This window comes from Acomys russatus, chromosome 3 (assembly GCF_903995435.1).
Source record: "Acomys russatus chromosome 3, mAcoRus1.1, whole genome shotgun sequence".
Classification (NCBI taxonomy): domain Eukaryota; kingdom Metazoa; phylum Chordata; class Mammalia; order Rodentia; family Muridae; genus Acomys; species Acomys russatus.
Genome location: NC_067139.1, coordinates 84,941,602 through 84,957,810, shown reverse-complemented (window position 1 = coordinate 84,957,810; position 16,209 = coordinate 84,941,602). Strand labels below are relative to the sequence as shown.

The 16,209-nt window shown below is 45.1% G+C and overlaps 1 protein-coding gene across 1 annotated transcript; it reads left to right on the top strand.

Annotated features, from left to right (window-relative positions):
- The first annotated feature begins 209 nt into the window (after positions 1–209).
- Positions 210–3,505, top strand: LOC127186862 (granzyme-like protein 2). The gene is made up of 5 exons (XM_051143169.1): positions 210–264; positions 1,791–1,941; positions 2,269–2,401; positions 2,624–2,878; positions 3,278–3,505. The coding sequence occupies exons 1-5, from the start codon at positions 210–212 to the stop codon at positions 3,428–3,430; spliced, it is 747 nt and encodes a 248-aa protein (XP_050999126.1). The 3' UTR covers positions 3,431–3,505.
- Positions 3,506–16,209: the final 12,704 nt, after the last annotated feature.

Here is a 16,209-nt window from a genome sequence, read left to right as displayed (position 1 = left end):
ACATTTCTGTGGGAAATGTGGCCATGCTCACCAGCAACGGACTGACAATGTGCTTCCTGCACATCACCACACTGATGCCGCAAGAACTCTTAAATACCACACAGGAAACTAGTGGTCTCTAGCCGCGGGCCTCTGTCTTCACCTGAAGGTTTAAAAGCTGTGAGAAGTACACAGGTTACAAAGGAGACCTGGCCAGACCTCTGAAGAAGATGCTCCTGCTCCTGGTCTTCCTGGTGTCTATCCTACCACTCAGCACTGATGGAGGTAAGCAGGCATCCCATCCCTAGGGGGCTGGCATGTGGCACACTGACACTTATGTAGTGCCCAGGCCAAGCTGTATCTGAGAGCTACTCTTGACTCAGTTCACCTAAGAAGTTTGCTGAACCCCAGGTCTAGCACTGGATAAGTAGGACCCCAAAATCACACTGACTTACTCACAATGGCACCTGGTGAGTGAGATCTCAGTCATATAAACGTGATGAATTGTAAAAATAGCATAGGACCCTAGTGGAAAGATTCATCTCAAATGAGGGCTGGAAGTTCCCATTGGCAAAACCTAGTGTCAGCGAGTTTATCTGAGGGCGGCTGTCGGATTAAGACTAGCAGAACACTTCAACTCAGGTTCCAGGTGTCTGCTTTGTATCTTTTCTCTGTTCTTCTGAACCACATGGGTCTACCATGACAGTTACCCACAAGCTTATGCAGTCAGCAAAGTGTGGCTTTATCCCTGCTCTACAGCTTGGTAGAAACAGGCTGACACAGGAACCTCCAACCAATTTCCCCTTCTCACTGTGAGCCCTACTATCCTGTGTCCTCCCTTCTTCGTTCCGAGGGCCATTTAAAGACCTAAGGAAGACAAATATAAGCTGAAGATCAGACTATATTAGTAACTCCCTTCCCAGATGCAAGAACAGCACAATTGAGGGTTTTTTAATTGTCTGAAAAATACTGTTTCTAAGTGGTGTACTTACTATGGATCAGGAATCAGAATGGAAAACAACAGCGAGAGCTCTCAAGTCCCATAGCGCATCATGCTTCCTTCATCCACAGCCCAGTGCATAAGTGAGCAGGGCACCAGTGAGTCATGAAAACCAGCAGCAACTGTAGTTGGCTGCATTCTTCCTTAATGTGTACACGAGGTTTAATTTGTCAAGGCACCATCATTACTACAAGACTAAACTGAAGCTAGGGGGGATGAAGTCATGCTACAAGCTCAGTGTGACCCCTGCAGAGGCCAGGCATTCTTTCTCCTGTGCTACAAGCTCAGTGTGACCCCTGCAGAGGCCAGGCACCCTTCCTTCTGTGCTACAAGCTCAGTGTGACCCCTGCAGAGGCCAGGCACCCTTTCTCCTGTGCTACAAGCTCAGTGTGATCCCTGCAGAGGCCAGGCACCCTTTCTTCTGTGCTACAAGCTCAGTGTGACCCCTGCAGAGGCCAGGCACCCTTTCTTCTGTGTTACAAGCTCAGTGTGACCCCTGCAGAGGCCAGGCACCCTTTCTTCTGTGCTACAAGCTCAGTGTGATCCCTGCAGAGGCCAGGCACCCTTTCTTCTGTGCTACAAGCTCAGTGTGACCCCTGCAGAGGCCAGGCATTCTTTCTCCTGTGTTACAAGCTCAGTGTGACCCCTGCAGAGGCCAGGCACCCTTTCTCCTGTGACAGCCCATACAGGGTCTCTTCACCATACATGCCACAACCACAGACTCTCATGGGACGAAATATCTCTTAATTCAGTCACCAGGAGTGTTGCAGTTTCCATGAGCACAGAGGTTCAGAAAAAAATTCTTTTTCAGGAAAAATCTTTTGGGGTACAGAGGCCAAACCTCACTCCCGGCCTTACATGGCATTCATAAAATACTACGATAGCAACTCAAACATCCGTCGCTGTGGTGGTTTCCTTGTGGAAAAGGACATCGTAATGACAGCAGCTCACTGTCATGGAAGGTAAGGAGAAGCAACTAGGTCTTTGTTGTCTGGGACCAACCAAATAACAACACATCCTGGCTGTCCCTAAACACAAAGAACAAAAGGTTTAAATCAACCTGACTCTATCCTATTTGACCTAACGTGCTTGTGAAACATGGGGACATATGGTTTGGGTGGAGGGTCAGCATGGCTGGGGAGGTTACTGAAGACCAAAGGCACAATGTTCCCTGTGAATTTCTTGCTGTTTGAAACAGCTGAGCTCTGCCATAGGCTGATCTCTCAACATACTTTTCAGAGACTGCTTCATTGCGCTTATGTTGTACTTAATCCATCTTATTTTCACAGAAATATGAGAGTAACCTTGGGTGTTCACAATATCAGCGAAAATAAAACCATCCAGGTCATTCCCATTCAAAAAACCAAACTTCACGAGGCCTTTAATAACACAACACTGGTTAATGACATCATGCTACTAAAGGTACCATGTTACTGACCTCTGCTGTACTCCCAAAGATTTCTAGAGGACACTTCATTCCTTTCCTCTGGGTGGCTGATATATTGGTCCTATGGCAGGAAAATGGAGTTGGGGGGCTGGGATGGAGGGGCTTTGCAAATAAAAAAAATTACAGGCAACCCCATCCTGGTTTAAGCTTGCTGAGAGGGCCACACCTGAACAATGATTCTTCATCGTTCTGACCAGCTGGAACGCAAAGCTCAAAACAATAGTTTTGTGAAGACCATTGCCCTGCCAAAGAGCCAGGACTGGGTGAAACCTGGAAAGGTGTGCACAGTGGCCGGCTGGGGTGAACTGCGCAATTGTGCCCTTCCTGACACACTTCGAGAAGTAAACCTAGAAGTTCAAAATAGCCAGAAATGCCAAGAAATGTTCAATGGCTACAACAACTTCACCCAGATCTGTGTGGGAAATCCCAAGGAGAAGAAGGCTACTGGTGAGGTAAGGACATACTCATCCCCAAATGTTGCCCAGAGACAGAGCCATAATAAAAACACACAGCCAGGTCGTCTCCCACTGTAAATCCATGGCTAGTCTAGAGTATATGTAGGGATCAACACACAGCGATCTAACATTTTCCAATATCCAATCCTGTCTTTTCAGCATGGGAAAATAGGACAGCTAAGTCTACTTAAACTGAAGAAAAGACACAGCCAGGCAGAGACATTCTAGTGAGTCGCAGAGTTCAGCATCAAGGGCAATGGTGGCACTTAGCCTTTCCCATCTGAAAATCCAGGCCTTAGTGGGAACACAGAAGAATGTGGAGAAAATGAGTCTAGAAAGAGGCAATAAGAGGTTACTTACTAAGAATCATATGAATTCTCCTTTATCTGTCTACAGGAAGATTCCGGGGGACCCTTCGTGTGTGACAATGTGGCCCAGGGCATTGTCAGCCGACACCACTGCACTGGGGAAATTCCTCAGGTATTCACCAGAATCTCCAGCTTTATACCTTGGATTAAGAAAACAATCAAACTCCTTCAACAACCATAGAAGACTAAACCTGTGTCTGGCCCAGTGTTTAACACCCGGGGATACAACAATCTGAGTCTTAATAAAGAAATTCATCTGCACAATAGATATGACATCCTTCTCTTCCATGCGTGCATACCTTAAAATGGTGTCCTGCCCCATCTTTCTCTTCACCCTCTTTGTCTCATGGCTGCTGTACTTAGGGGCTTCTCACAAGGCTTGTGAACCTCAGCTGTGCACCAACCCCATCATAACAGCTGTGCACCAACCCCATCACAACAGCATGTATAAAGGACAGAAACTGTCAGTCCTGGAAGGCGCTGTTTTGTCTGAGGAGACCCTCTTTCTAAATTAACAAATTTAATAGACTATGAAAGGGGAGAAAGACCAAAGTCCTTATCTCCCACTCTACCCCTTTCCCTAAGGATTTACTATGGTCTTAGGAAATCTGTGGCTCTCTGAAGCTCCTCCCAGGTCTCCTGGTCCAGCCTCTCTACCAAGCTCTCATCTGGTCTTAGAGCTACATCCACATCTATTCACATTGATGGTAACTACTGTTGGCATGAACTGATGGCTGAAATTCTGGAGAATGGAGTTTTGCAGCCCTTCCCCATATCTTCCAGCTCTTACATACTTCTCACACCATCTCCCTTAGTGTTCCCTGAGCCTTAGAATGGGGGGGGGACACAAATTGCTTCTTTAGAGAAAGATCCACAGCCACCACTTATTTCTGCATCTTGGGCAGCAATGATTCTGTTTTCACCACCATAAGGAAGAAAGCTCTGATTAAGGCTAGGAGCCACTTCTGTCAGTGGGGAAAAGCATAGGTATTTGGAAGACAGTTTGCTGCTACATCAGTTTGGTTTGCCATCAGAAAAACACTCCCCACAGGGACCTACTTCCTCCCCTGTACACATTTAGTCAGGCATACTGTACCATGCATTCTTCTCCTGTCGCCCATGGTGTGAGTCTACAATCAGACCAGAAGGTAGCTGGTTACAAGCACAACAGAGAAGACATTATTGCACAGGTGGGTGCATCTGGTTTCCCAAATCGTTTCTTTATACTTTCTTTTCTCGGTTAATTTTTCCCTCCAACCTACATCCTGGCCTCTCCTACTGCCTAGATCTTTCTACCTTAATTATTACCCTTCTTTACCATCTATGTTTTACTGCTCCCTCCTTGAAATTAATTTCCCCCATTTCTCTCAGTTTTTACTGGCTTCCAAAGACAGAATCTCCATATGAGAAAGAACATGTAGTTTCTGTCATTTGAGTCCTGGGTTATCACACTGAGAAAAAAATTCCCCTTCCATTGATTTTCCTGAAAATTGCATTTTTCTGATATGCACCACATCTTTATTGTCTATGCATCAGTTGATGGAACTCTGACTGCTCCCACTTCCTAGTGGTTGTAAATATGGCAGCAGTGAACAAGGCTGTGCAGATGTGCATGCCATAGGGTATAGAGTCCTTTAGATGAGTGCTCAGGAGTGTTCAGCTGGATTGTGCAGTCGTTTTAATTTGGATTTTTTTGGCGCTACTGTTTTGAGAAATCTCCAGACTGACTTCCAATGTCCCTGCACCCAGTTTACAGTCCAGACAACAGTGTGATGGTTCCCTCTCCCTACACCCAACCAGCATTTGTTGTTTATGTTCTTGATGGTGGCCATTGCTGGAGCAAGATGAATCTTGAAGTGGCTTTAATCTGGATTTCTCTAATGGATAAGGATGTTGGAGACTTTCTTAGTAGCCACTTATATTTCTTCTCTTGAGAGTTTTGTTTTGTTCTGCTGCAGTCCTTTTTAATCTTTTTTACTTTATGTTTAATCCTTCTTTACCTATGAGAATGTCATGCATGTATACGATATAACCACGTGTGTTCTCCACTTCCCCCGTCTAGTGCCCACCACATACTCCTTGACAAATCCCTTCCCCACTTCATGACATAGGAGAAAGAACTCCAAGCCAATAACATGGCTAATATTTTCAACAAAATAATAGAAAATTTTTCACAAAACAAAGAAAGAGATACTCACTCAAATAAATAGGCCCAAGACACAAAATAAGCAATGTCAGAAAACAAATTACCCATGACTTATTACAGTCAAAATGCTAAAAACAAGGCTAAAGAAAGGGTGATGAAGGCTTCAAAATGAAAGCTCCAAGTCATATATACAAGCAGAAACATCAAACTAATAGCTAATTACTTGGTGGAGACTTTTAGCACCAGAAGGGCTTTTTTATTTTCCTTTTCTTTTTTAATTTTTATTTAAGTAATTTATTCATATTACATCTCAGTTGTTATCCCTTACTTGTATCTCCCTATTCCCCCCCTTCCTTCCTCTTTCACCCTATTTCCCTACCCTAGGTCTAAGACAGAAGGGGACCTCATCTCCCTCTGTAAGATCACAGCCTATCAGGTCTCTTCCTGGTAGTCTGCTTACTCTTCCTCTGAGTGTCATGAGGTCTCCCCACCAAGAGGAAGTGGTCATATAGTGGACACCTGAGTTCATGACCAAGTCAGTCCAGACTTTGCTTATAATTCACTAAGTCTAGTTCGTGGTGCCTATATGTGCATGGATGTGGGTCTGTCCATCTTCTAGAGCAATGGTTCTCAATCATTCTAATGCCTCATGTTGTGGTGAACCCAACCATAAAATTATTTCATTGTTACTTCATAACTGTAAGTTTACTGTTATTAATTTCCATTATTATGCAATGTAAATATCTGATCAGCAGGATAACTGATATGTGACCCCTGTCAAAGGGTTCTTTGACCCCCAGAGTGGTCGAGACCCGCAGGTTGAGAGCTGCTGCACTATAGCATGGAAAACATCCCAGTGGTCACCAGTGATTATGCCTCCCACAGAAACCATCCATAGTCAATAGTTGCTTGGCGGTCACCTACCCCATCACAGGCACAGAAGGCCACCCTTAATAGGTAATCGATGGTGGGAATGGGATTAATCAAGGAATGTTCAAGACAGTTCCTGCAGCTCTGGTGCATTCTCTCACCCAGGCAGTATCCTGGCCTGCTATGGCCCACCTCTGGTTCCTTACCACAATGCTACACTGTTCCCAGTGATTTCTAAACTCCAAATGACCTGAGTTTGTTTCCCAACAACTACATCAGGCAATGTACAACTACCTGTGATTGCATCTCCAAGGGAGCCTATGCTCTCTTCCAACCACTAATACATGTGATAATCATACACAGAAATACAAATCAATATTTAATGAAAAGCAAGAAAGGAGGCTATGAATATGGGAGGAAGCAAAGGAAGACTTGGAAGAGAAAACAGAAAGGGAGACGTGAAGTAACTACATCTTAAACTTTAAAACCACATTAAAGCCACTAAAAAGCTAAGACTAGCCAATTCAGACAAGAGATCCAAGATGGTAGCACCCAGCATGCACAGTGTCTGGGTAGCAGGACTGCAAGACTGCAAAGCAAGCCAGAGGCTATGGTGCAGACTTCAAAATCCTGTGTCTTTCTTTTCTAGCTAAGCTGAGAGGTGGGAACAAGCAGTTCCAGCCTCTGGCCACTACTCTTACTGTAGTAGTGGGGATAACTCCCAGGTTCCTGGATGCTAGGTTCCAATCTCCACCCACTTGGCTATTCTCACTATACAGAGGAAAACGCCTGGGTTTCAAGGACATGCAGTTCCAGCCTCTGGCCACACAAATCGCAGTATTCAGGTAAATGGTCCCATCCACCAGTCCAAGGCTCTACCTGTCTCCCTGAGGAGATCTGTCAGACCCCATGAGGTGCCCAATGCATGGTATCTGTGCAATTGAGCTCAGAGACTGTGGAACAAGCATGAAAGTGGCATAGCTACTGACTCCAGCAGTCACCCAGGGAAAGGAGGGTTCCTGCATCCCTGAGCAGACATGTTGGTGCTCAAGATCAACAGCCTAGACACCACGACTCTGATACCCTACCTGTGGGTCTAACTAGGACACAGTCAACTTAGGAGAATGGCAGATGTTTCCCTGAAATCCAGCAACCAGTCCACAACCATACCCAGCATTCCATTCTGAGAAGGGCTGCTCCAGGACAATACAGCCTCTTGTCCATGCTCTACTTGTACCCCCAAGGCTATCCAGAGAAAATACGATGGCTAAATGCCAGCATAAGAACACAGTCAACAAAAGCCACAGCAATATGGCTCCATCAGAACCCGTTTATGCCATTACAAGCAACCCTGACACTCTACATAACTGAAACACAAAAAAATGACCCTAAAATTATGCTAATCAAGATGATAGAGACCTTTAAAGGGGAAAGGAGTAAACTTATTAAAGAAATACAGGAAAATACAATCAAACAGGTAGAGGCCCTTAAAGAAGAAATAAATAGATAACTTACAGAAATACAGGAAAATACAAACAGGTGAAGGAAATGAATAAAACTGCTCAATACCAAAACTGGGAGTAGAAAAAAATAAAGAAAATATAACTGAGAAAATTCTGGATATAGAAAACTTAGGGAAGAAGACAAGAACTACAGAGGTGATTCCAAGATGGCTGCAGCAAGGACACGTGGTGTTTGATCTGCAGGGAAAAGAACGTAGAAGCCATCGGGAGCCATGGACCACAGCAGGAGCTGGAGATCACTGGGTGAGAGAGATCTGCACAGGGCAGCCACGGGCCAATGGACAGGTCTGACCTCCTGCCATCCGGCAGCACATGGAGGAAGGCAGACCAGTCCCACAGCCTGGTCTACAGCCTGCCTGCAATCTGGGAGCTGTGGCCTGGCTCAGTATCATGAATTTAGTAAATGAGACTGAAATCATCCCAGCAGTGAAGCATCAGGGTTCCTGGCCTAGGGAAATCTTGGGTAAATGGAGGGGGTCTCTTCTCAGACCCCCTCCACCCAACTTGTGCCAGTCCACAGAAAGCCCTGGTGCCACACAGGGGCCCAAAGGCTGTGGTCATTTTGACCAGACTGAGCATGGTCTGAGACCCGAGATGCTACTGAGATTCACAGTTCAGGGGAGCTGGGGATCACTGGCTGAGAGAGCCTGGCACAGCAGGTCTGGCTTTCTGCAATCCAGCAGCACAAGTAGGAAAGCAGACCAATTCCCACAGCCTGGACCAGAGCCCGCCTGTGAACTGGGAGCTGTGGCCTTGCTTGGCAGTGTGAATTCGGTAAATGGGAATGAAATCATCCCAGCACTGAAGCATCAGAGCTCCTGGCCTAGGGAAATCTCAGGGAAATGGATGGATCTGTCCTCAGACTCCCTCCACCCAACACCAGAAGCTACCTCCCAACATCATAGATGGCAGGATGATTAAAGGTCAACATAAAAAACATAAACAACAAAAACCAAAACAATATGGCATCTCCAGATCACCACTATACCAAAGAAAGCAACCCAGAGAACTCAAACACAATTGAAATAAAAGAAAATGACCTCAAATCCTTAGTAATAAAAATGATAATGGGGGAAACTAATCAAATTCATAATCAAATGCAGGAAGACACAACCAAACAGGTGGAAGACATAAAAGAGGCCTATAGAGAGGCACTGGAAAAAAATCAGGAAAATACAAAAAACCAGATGGAAACTTGGGAATATACAAACAATCAGTTAAAAAAATCAATAAAACAGTTCAAGATCTGAAGATGAAAATGTATACAATGAAAGGACACAGAGAGAAAAAAAAACAGGAATGAGAGAGCTTAGACAGGAAGGTAAGCAACATAGAGGCAAGCTTCTCTAACAGAATCCAAGAGATGGAGGAACAAATCTCGGGACTAGAAGACACAATTGTAGATCTTCAAGCAACCATTAAAGAAAATAATAAATCTGAAAAATTCCTGACAGAAAACATCCAAGAAATCAAGGACACCATGAAAGGAAGAAAACTGAAGATAATAGGCATTGAAGAAAGAGGAGATGCCCACCTCCAAGGCCCAGAAAGTATTTTCAACAAAATTATAGAAGAAAATTTCCCTAATTTAAAAAAGGAGATGCTGTGGATCCAAGATGGCGGCGAGCAGTGTGGACCGCGTTTGGAGGCTCCAGTGAACAATTCAGGGAATTGCACAGATTTCTGAGCCAGGAACACCGAGGTCCGAACATCACAGCAGCAGGAGTGCTCCACGGTTTGGAGGGACCAGGGTGCGGAGGACCTGCGTGCCCCTGCACACGGGAGGAGCGTGGTTTTGCTCTGATCGGAGCGGCAGCGGCAGAGGCAGCAGCACCAGCTGCACCAGCAGCGCCGGCTGAGGTTTGCAGCTCATAGCCTTCTGGTGGAGGCGATTGGTGTGGTGGCTGGTGGGAATTGCTGCAGGAGAGGGGACTCGGGGCAGGATTTGGGTCGCGTGGAGCCTTTGGACCCAGACTGGACTCGGCGGACAGTTCGGCCCCAGAGTTCCGGGTACTGGCCTGGACCAGCAAGCAATTCTGCCTGAGGCACTAACTCAGCGTGGCCACAGCTCCCCTGCTGTGGCGCAGGCTCAGTTGAGCTTGCAGCTCCACACTAGGCAGCACCTCAGCTCAGCGGCAGCTCCACTGCGGTGACACAGGCTGGGCGGAGCACTTGGTTTCACCACAGGCGCTAACTCAGAGCAGCTGCAGTTCTCCTGCTGTGGTGCAGGCATGGTGACATGCTCAGTTCCATCCTAGGCACCACCTCAGCTCAGCGGCAGCTCCCCTGCGGTGACACAGTCTGGGCGGAGCACTTGTTCCACCACTGGCGCTAACTCAGAGCAGCCGCAGTTCTCCTGCTGTGGTGCAGGCTGGACAGAGCGCTCGGTTCCACCAGCTGTAAGACTCTTGTTGGACACAGTGTGCAGTTTGAATCCAGAATTCCTGGCTGAGATTGGTGGTCAGTTCGGGCCCTGAGTCAATAACTGACCACAGCACGCACTTTGGGCTAAAAGGCCCTAGCGGGGCTTGGTGCATAGTCCCAGCCCAAAAATTCTGGCTGGACCCTGTGTGCATTTTGGGCCCAAAATCCCTAGCTGAGCTTGGCAGACGGTTCAGGCCCTGAGAATCTAGCTGAGTTCTGCCCGTGGTTCGGTCCCAGTGCTCCTGGCTGGACTTGGCAGGGAACACAGAGGCTGTGGATACCTTGGCCTGACCCAACGCTCATTCAGAGACCCAGAACAATTGCAGGATCCACAGCAGAGGGGGGCTGAGGATACGGGCTGTGAGAGACCAGAACAACAGGGCTAACCTCCTAACATCCACACCAGTGAAGCTTTGAGCTCGCAGCCTAGGGAAATCGTGAGAAAACAAGTGAATCTATCGTCAGACACCCTCCATTCAACTCTGGAAGCTACCCAACAAAAACAAAGACAGCAAGATGTCTAAAGGACAACGAAAAAGCATACGCAAAAAACCCCAAAACAACATGGCGTCTCCAGTTTCCAGCTATCCCAAAGAAAACAACACAGAGAACTCAAATACAATGGAAATACAATAAAATGACCTCAAATCCTTAGTAATGAGGATGATAATGGAGGAAACAAATAAAATTCGTAATCAAATGCAGGAAGACGCAGACAAACAGGTGAGAGACGTAAAAGAAGCACATAGAGTGGAACTGGAAAAATTGCAGGAAAATGCGAACAACCAGATAAAAGAAAGAAATAAAACGGTTCAAGCTCTGAAGACCTATGAAGAGGCAATGGAAGAAACTCAGGAATATACAAAAAATCAGATGAAAGAAATCAAAAAATCAGTTCAAGATCTGAAAATGAAAATGGATTCAATGATAAACACACAGACAGAAGAAAAACGAGAACGTGAGACCTCAGAGAAGAAGGCGAGCAACACAGAGGTGAGCTTTTCTAACAGAATCCAAGAGATGGAAGAACGAATCTCAGGGCTAGAAGATACAATCACAGATATTGAATCAACCATTAAAGAAAATGCCAAATCTGGAAAAGTCCTGACACAAAACATCCAAGAAATTAAGGACACCATGAAAAGAAGAAATCTGAGGATAATAGGCATTGAAGAAAGAGAAGACATCAGACTCCAGGGCCCAGAAACTATTCTCAACAAAATCATAGAAGAAAATTTCCCCAATCTAAAGAAAGAGATGCCTATAAACATACAATAGACCTACAGAACACCAAATAGAATTGACCAGAAAAGAAAAACTGCCCTCCACATAATAATCAAAACACAAAACATGCAGAACAAAGAAAAAATATTAAAAGCTGCAAGGGAAAAGGGCCAAATAACATTTAATGGTAAACCTATCAGAATTACACCCGACTTCTCAGCAGAGACCATAAAAGCCAGAAGGGCCTGGACAGAGATCCTGCAAACCCTAAGAGAACACAGATGCCAGGCCAGACTAATTTACCCAGCAAAATTATCAATAACCATTGATGGAGAAAACAAAATATTCCATGACAAAAACAAATTCAAACAGTACCTATCCACAAACACAGCTTTACAGAAGGTACTAGAAGGAAAACTCCATCCCAAAGGGTCAAGCTACAACCAAAACTACCCAGGAAATAGATAACTATCCCATGGCAAAAACACAACTACACGAACACTCAACTGGAAACAACATCAAAATTAAGACTCTTAACAGTCACTGGTCATTAATATCTCTCAACATCAATGGCCTCAATTCTCCAATAAAAAGACACAGACTAACTGAATGGGTACATAAACAAGACCCAACATTCTTCTGCATTCAAGAAACACATCTCACCCATAATGAAAGGCATTACCTCAGGGTAAAAGGTTGGAAAAAAATATTCCAAGCAAATGGTCACAAGAAGCAAGCAGGCGTAGCCATTTTAGTATCGAACAAAATAGACTTTCAACCAAAATTAATCAAAAGGGATGAGGAAGGACACTTCATACTCATCAAAGGTAAAGTCAACCAAGATGACATCACAATTCTGAACATCTATGCTCCCAATACAAGGGCACCCACATTTGTAAAAGATCTCCTAAAAAAGCTTAAACCACACATCGATCCACACACAATAATAGTGGGAGACTTCAGCACCCCACTCTCAGTGAAGGATAAGTCATTGAAACAGAAACTAAGCCGAGAAATAACATCATTAACCAATGCCATGGGCCAAATGGATCTAACAGATATCTATAGAACCTTTCACCCAAACAAGAAAGAATACACCTTCTTCTCTGCACCCCATGGAACCTTCTCCAAAATTGATCACATCGTAGGTCACAAAGCAAGCCTCAATAGATACAAGAGGATTGAAATAATACCTTGTATCCTATCAGATCACCATGCTCTTAGGCTGCAATTCAACAACAACAGAAATAACAAAAAGCCTACACGTACGTGGAAACTAAACAACTCTCTGCTAAATGACACCTGGGTCAGGGAAGAAATAAAGAAAGAAATCAAGGAGTTTCTGAAATTCAATGAAAATGAAGAAACAACATACCCAAATTTGTGGGATACATTGAAAGCAGTGCTAAGAGGAAAATTCATAGCACTAAGTGCCTTTAAAAAGAAATTGGAAACATCGCACATAAGCATCTTAACAACACAACTGGAAGCCCTAGGAAAAAAAGAAGCAGAAACACCCAAGAGGAGTAGACGCCTGGAAATAATCAAACTCAGGGCTGAAATTAACAAATTAGAAACTAAGAAAACAGTCCAAAGAATCAACAAAACCAAAAGCTGGTTCTTTGAGAAAATCAACAAGATAGACAGACCATTAGCCAAAATAACTAAAAGGCAGAGAGACAGTATTGAAATCAACAAAATCAGAAATGAAAAGGGAGACATAACAACAGACACTGAAGAAATTCAAAGAATCATAAGATCCTACTTTGAAGGCATATACGCCACAAAATTTGAAAATCTAAGGGAAATGGACGATTTTTTTGATCAATTTCACTTGCCAAAGTTGAATGAAGAACAGATAAACAAGCTAAATAGTCCCATTTCCCCTACAGAAATAGAAGCAATCATCAATGGTCTCCCAACCAAAAAAAAGCCCAGGGCCAGAGGGTTTCAGTGCAGAATTCTACCAGACCTTCAAGGGCGAGCTAATACCGATACTCTTCAAGCTACTCCAAAAGATAGAAATGGATGGAAAATTACCAAATTCATTCTATGAGGCCATAGTCTCATTGATACCTAAACCTCACAAAGACTCAACAAAGAAAGAGAATTTCAGACCAATTTCTCTTATGAACATAGATGCAAAAATACTAAATAAAATACTTGCAAAACGAATACAGGAGCACATCAAAGATATCATTCATCATGACCAAGTAGGCTTCATTCCAGGCATGCAGGGATGGTTGAATATACGGAAATCCATCAATGTAATCCACCATATAAACAAACTGAAAATAAAAAACCACATGATCATCTCCTTGGATGCAGAGAAAGCATTTGATAAAATTCAACACCCATTCATGTTTAAAGTTTTAGAGAGATCAGGGATACAAGGCACTTTCCTCAACATAATAAAGGCTATATATAGCAAGCCAATAGCCAAAATCAAAGTAAATGGTGAGATACGCAAGGAAATTCCTCTAAAATCGGGAACAAGGCAAGGCTGCCCACTCTCTCCATATCTCTTCAATATAGTACTCGAAGTTCTAGCCAGAGCAATAAGACAACAAAAGGAGATCAAGGGTATCCAAATGGGAAAGGAGGAAGTCAAATTATCCCTATTTGCAGATGATATGATAGTATACATAAGTGACCCTCAAAACTCCGCCAGAGAACTCCTAAAGCTGATAAACACCTTCAGCAAATTGGCTGGATACAAAATTAACTCAAAAAAGTCTGTAGCCTTCCTATACACAAATGACAAGCTTGCAGAGGAAGGAATTAGGAAAACCACACCCTTCACATTAGCCACAAGCAATATAAAATATCTAGGAGTTACCCTAACTAAGCAAGTGAAGGACTTGTATGAAAAAAATTTCAAAACTCTGAAGAAAGAGATTGAAGATGACCTGAGAAGATGGCATGATCTTCCTTGCTCATGGATTGGGAGAATTAACATAGTAAAAATGGCCATCCTACCAAAAGCAATCTACAGATTCAATGCAATCCCTATCAAAATAACTACACAATTTTTTAAAGACATTGAAAGTTCAATTCTGAACTTCATATGGAAAAACAAAAAACCCAGAATAGCTAAAACAATCTTGTACAATAAAAGGTGCTCCGGAGGAATCTCCATACCTGATCTCAAACTGCACTATAAAGCAATAGTAATTAAAACAGCATGGTACTGGCACAGCAACAGGCTGGTTGATCAGTGGAATCGAAGACCCAGATATGAATCCACACACATATGGTCACTTGATTTTTCCGCACCACCCCAAACTTCAGAGGTCACCCGCCCAGGCCAACTGAAAACACAGGCGGTGGGACCCAAAAGAGACAGTTATAGTGGGACTGCAGCTCGCTGGCCATCCTGCCTAGGCCGACTGAAAACACAGGCAGCGGGACCCAACAGAGACAGTTATAGTGGGACTATAGCTCGCTGGCCATCCGGGGCCAAACTTATCACCAATCACAGCGGACTGAGCCTGCAAACAGCGGCAGTGAGAAATTACCTTGAGCTGCTTCCACAGACCCATCGGGAGACGTGGGTCTTGCCCAGAGCTATAGCTGAACTTATTTGCCCCGCAGGAAGACCTGGGTCCGCGGACTTCCACCAGAGCTCTGCAACCCTTTTGTGCCTACCCAGCCGCAAGGCACTGGTCCTACGCTCTGCTCCCCACTCCCCGCTCCCGGCACGTGAGCGCCCAGCTGGAGATCCTGGCCTGAGCAAGGCAGGCACTCTCTCATTATCGGGAGACGAGAAGTGGATGGGTCATGTTTGCAGTGTCTAATTGCTGACCCAGACTGTGAGGGGGCCCACATACCCTGGCAGGAAGATTTGGGTCCGCGAGTGGCCGCCAGAGCTCTGCAGAGCCAGTCTTACTAACTGCCCAGTCGCAAGGCCCTGGCACTGCACTCTCTGCTCCCCAAACGAGAGAGAGAGACCAGCTGAGCTGGCCCTGAGCTCCCTGTGAGCCCAGCGGGAGATCCTGGCCTGAGCAAGGCAGGCACTCGCACATTATTGGGAGACGAGACATGGATGGGTCGTGTTTGCAGTGTCTAATTGCTGACCCAGAGTGTGAGGGGGACCCACATACCCTGGCGGAAAGATTTGGGTCCACAAGTGGCCACCAGAGCCCTGCAGAGCCAGTCTTACTAACTGCCCAGCCCCAAGGCCCTGGCACAGTGCTCCCTGCTCCCTGAATGTGAGTGTCCAGTGGAGATCCTGGCCAAGCAAGGCAGACACTCTCACTTTATTGGGAGTCGAAAAGAGGGTCTTGCTTGCAGTGCCTAATTGCTGACCAAGAGCAACCTTGGTCCCTCTAGGCATATAGTACTGGGAGAGGTTGGACACTGCTACAGGGTATAGAGGCAGAGCTAAAAGACAGTTACACCCCCAGAAGATCTGATCTACCTGGGGTCTTGACTGCAAATCCACAGGAAGAACAGGCAACTGAGATCAACCTACTCAGCCAGAACGTTTGTGTGCGGACCTTATTCTAGGTCCCAAGACTGCTGATCTGAATTACAGCAGTAAAGTCCAAACAGATATCTACTTTGGCTGGCTCAGCCTGGAACCCAGGGGGCAGACGAAAACCACCAGGAGTGAAACCGGATCACCTACCTGTTCCACAAAAATACCCCCTGATCCCCACAGGCAAGAGCACCTAACCTATAATCAGTCATCAATTAACCACTCTCAACCAGCGAAGGTCACTACAAAATACCTTCCAGCACCAGAGCCATCAAAATGACAAGAGGGCAGCA

Bases quoted from the DNA above. Each gene is read 5' to 3' on its own strand.
- LOC127186862 (XM_051143169.1), top strand. From the start codon at position 210: ATGCTCCTGCTCCTGGTCTTCCTGGTGTCTATCCTACCACTCAGCACT. The intron at 265-1,790 runs GTAAGCAGGCAT...ATTCTTTTTCAG, and splicing joins ACCACTCAGCACTGATGGAG to GAAAAATCTTTTGGGGTACA. The intron at 2,402-2,623 runs GTACCATGTTAC...CGTTCTGACCAG, and splicing joins ATGACATCATGCTACTAAAG to CTGGAACGCAAAGCTCAAAA.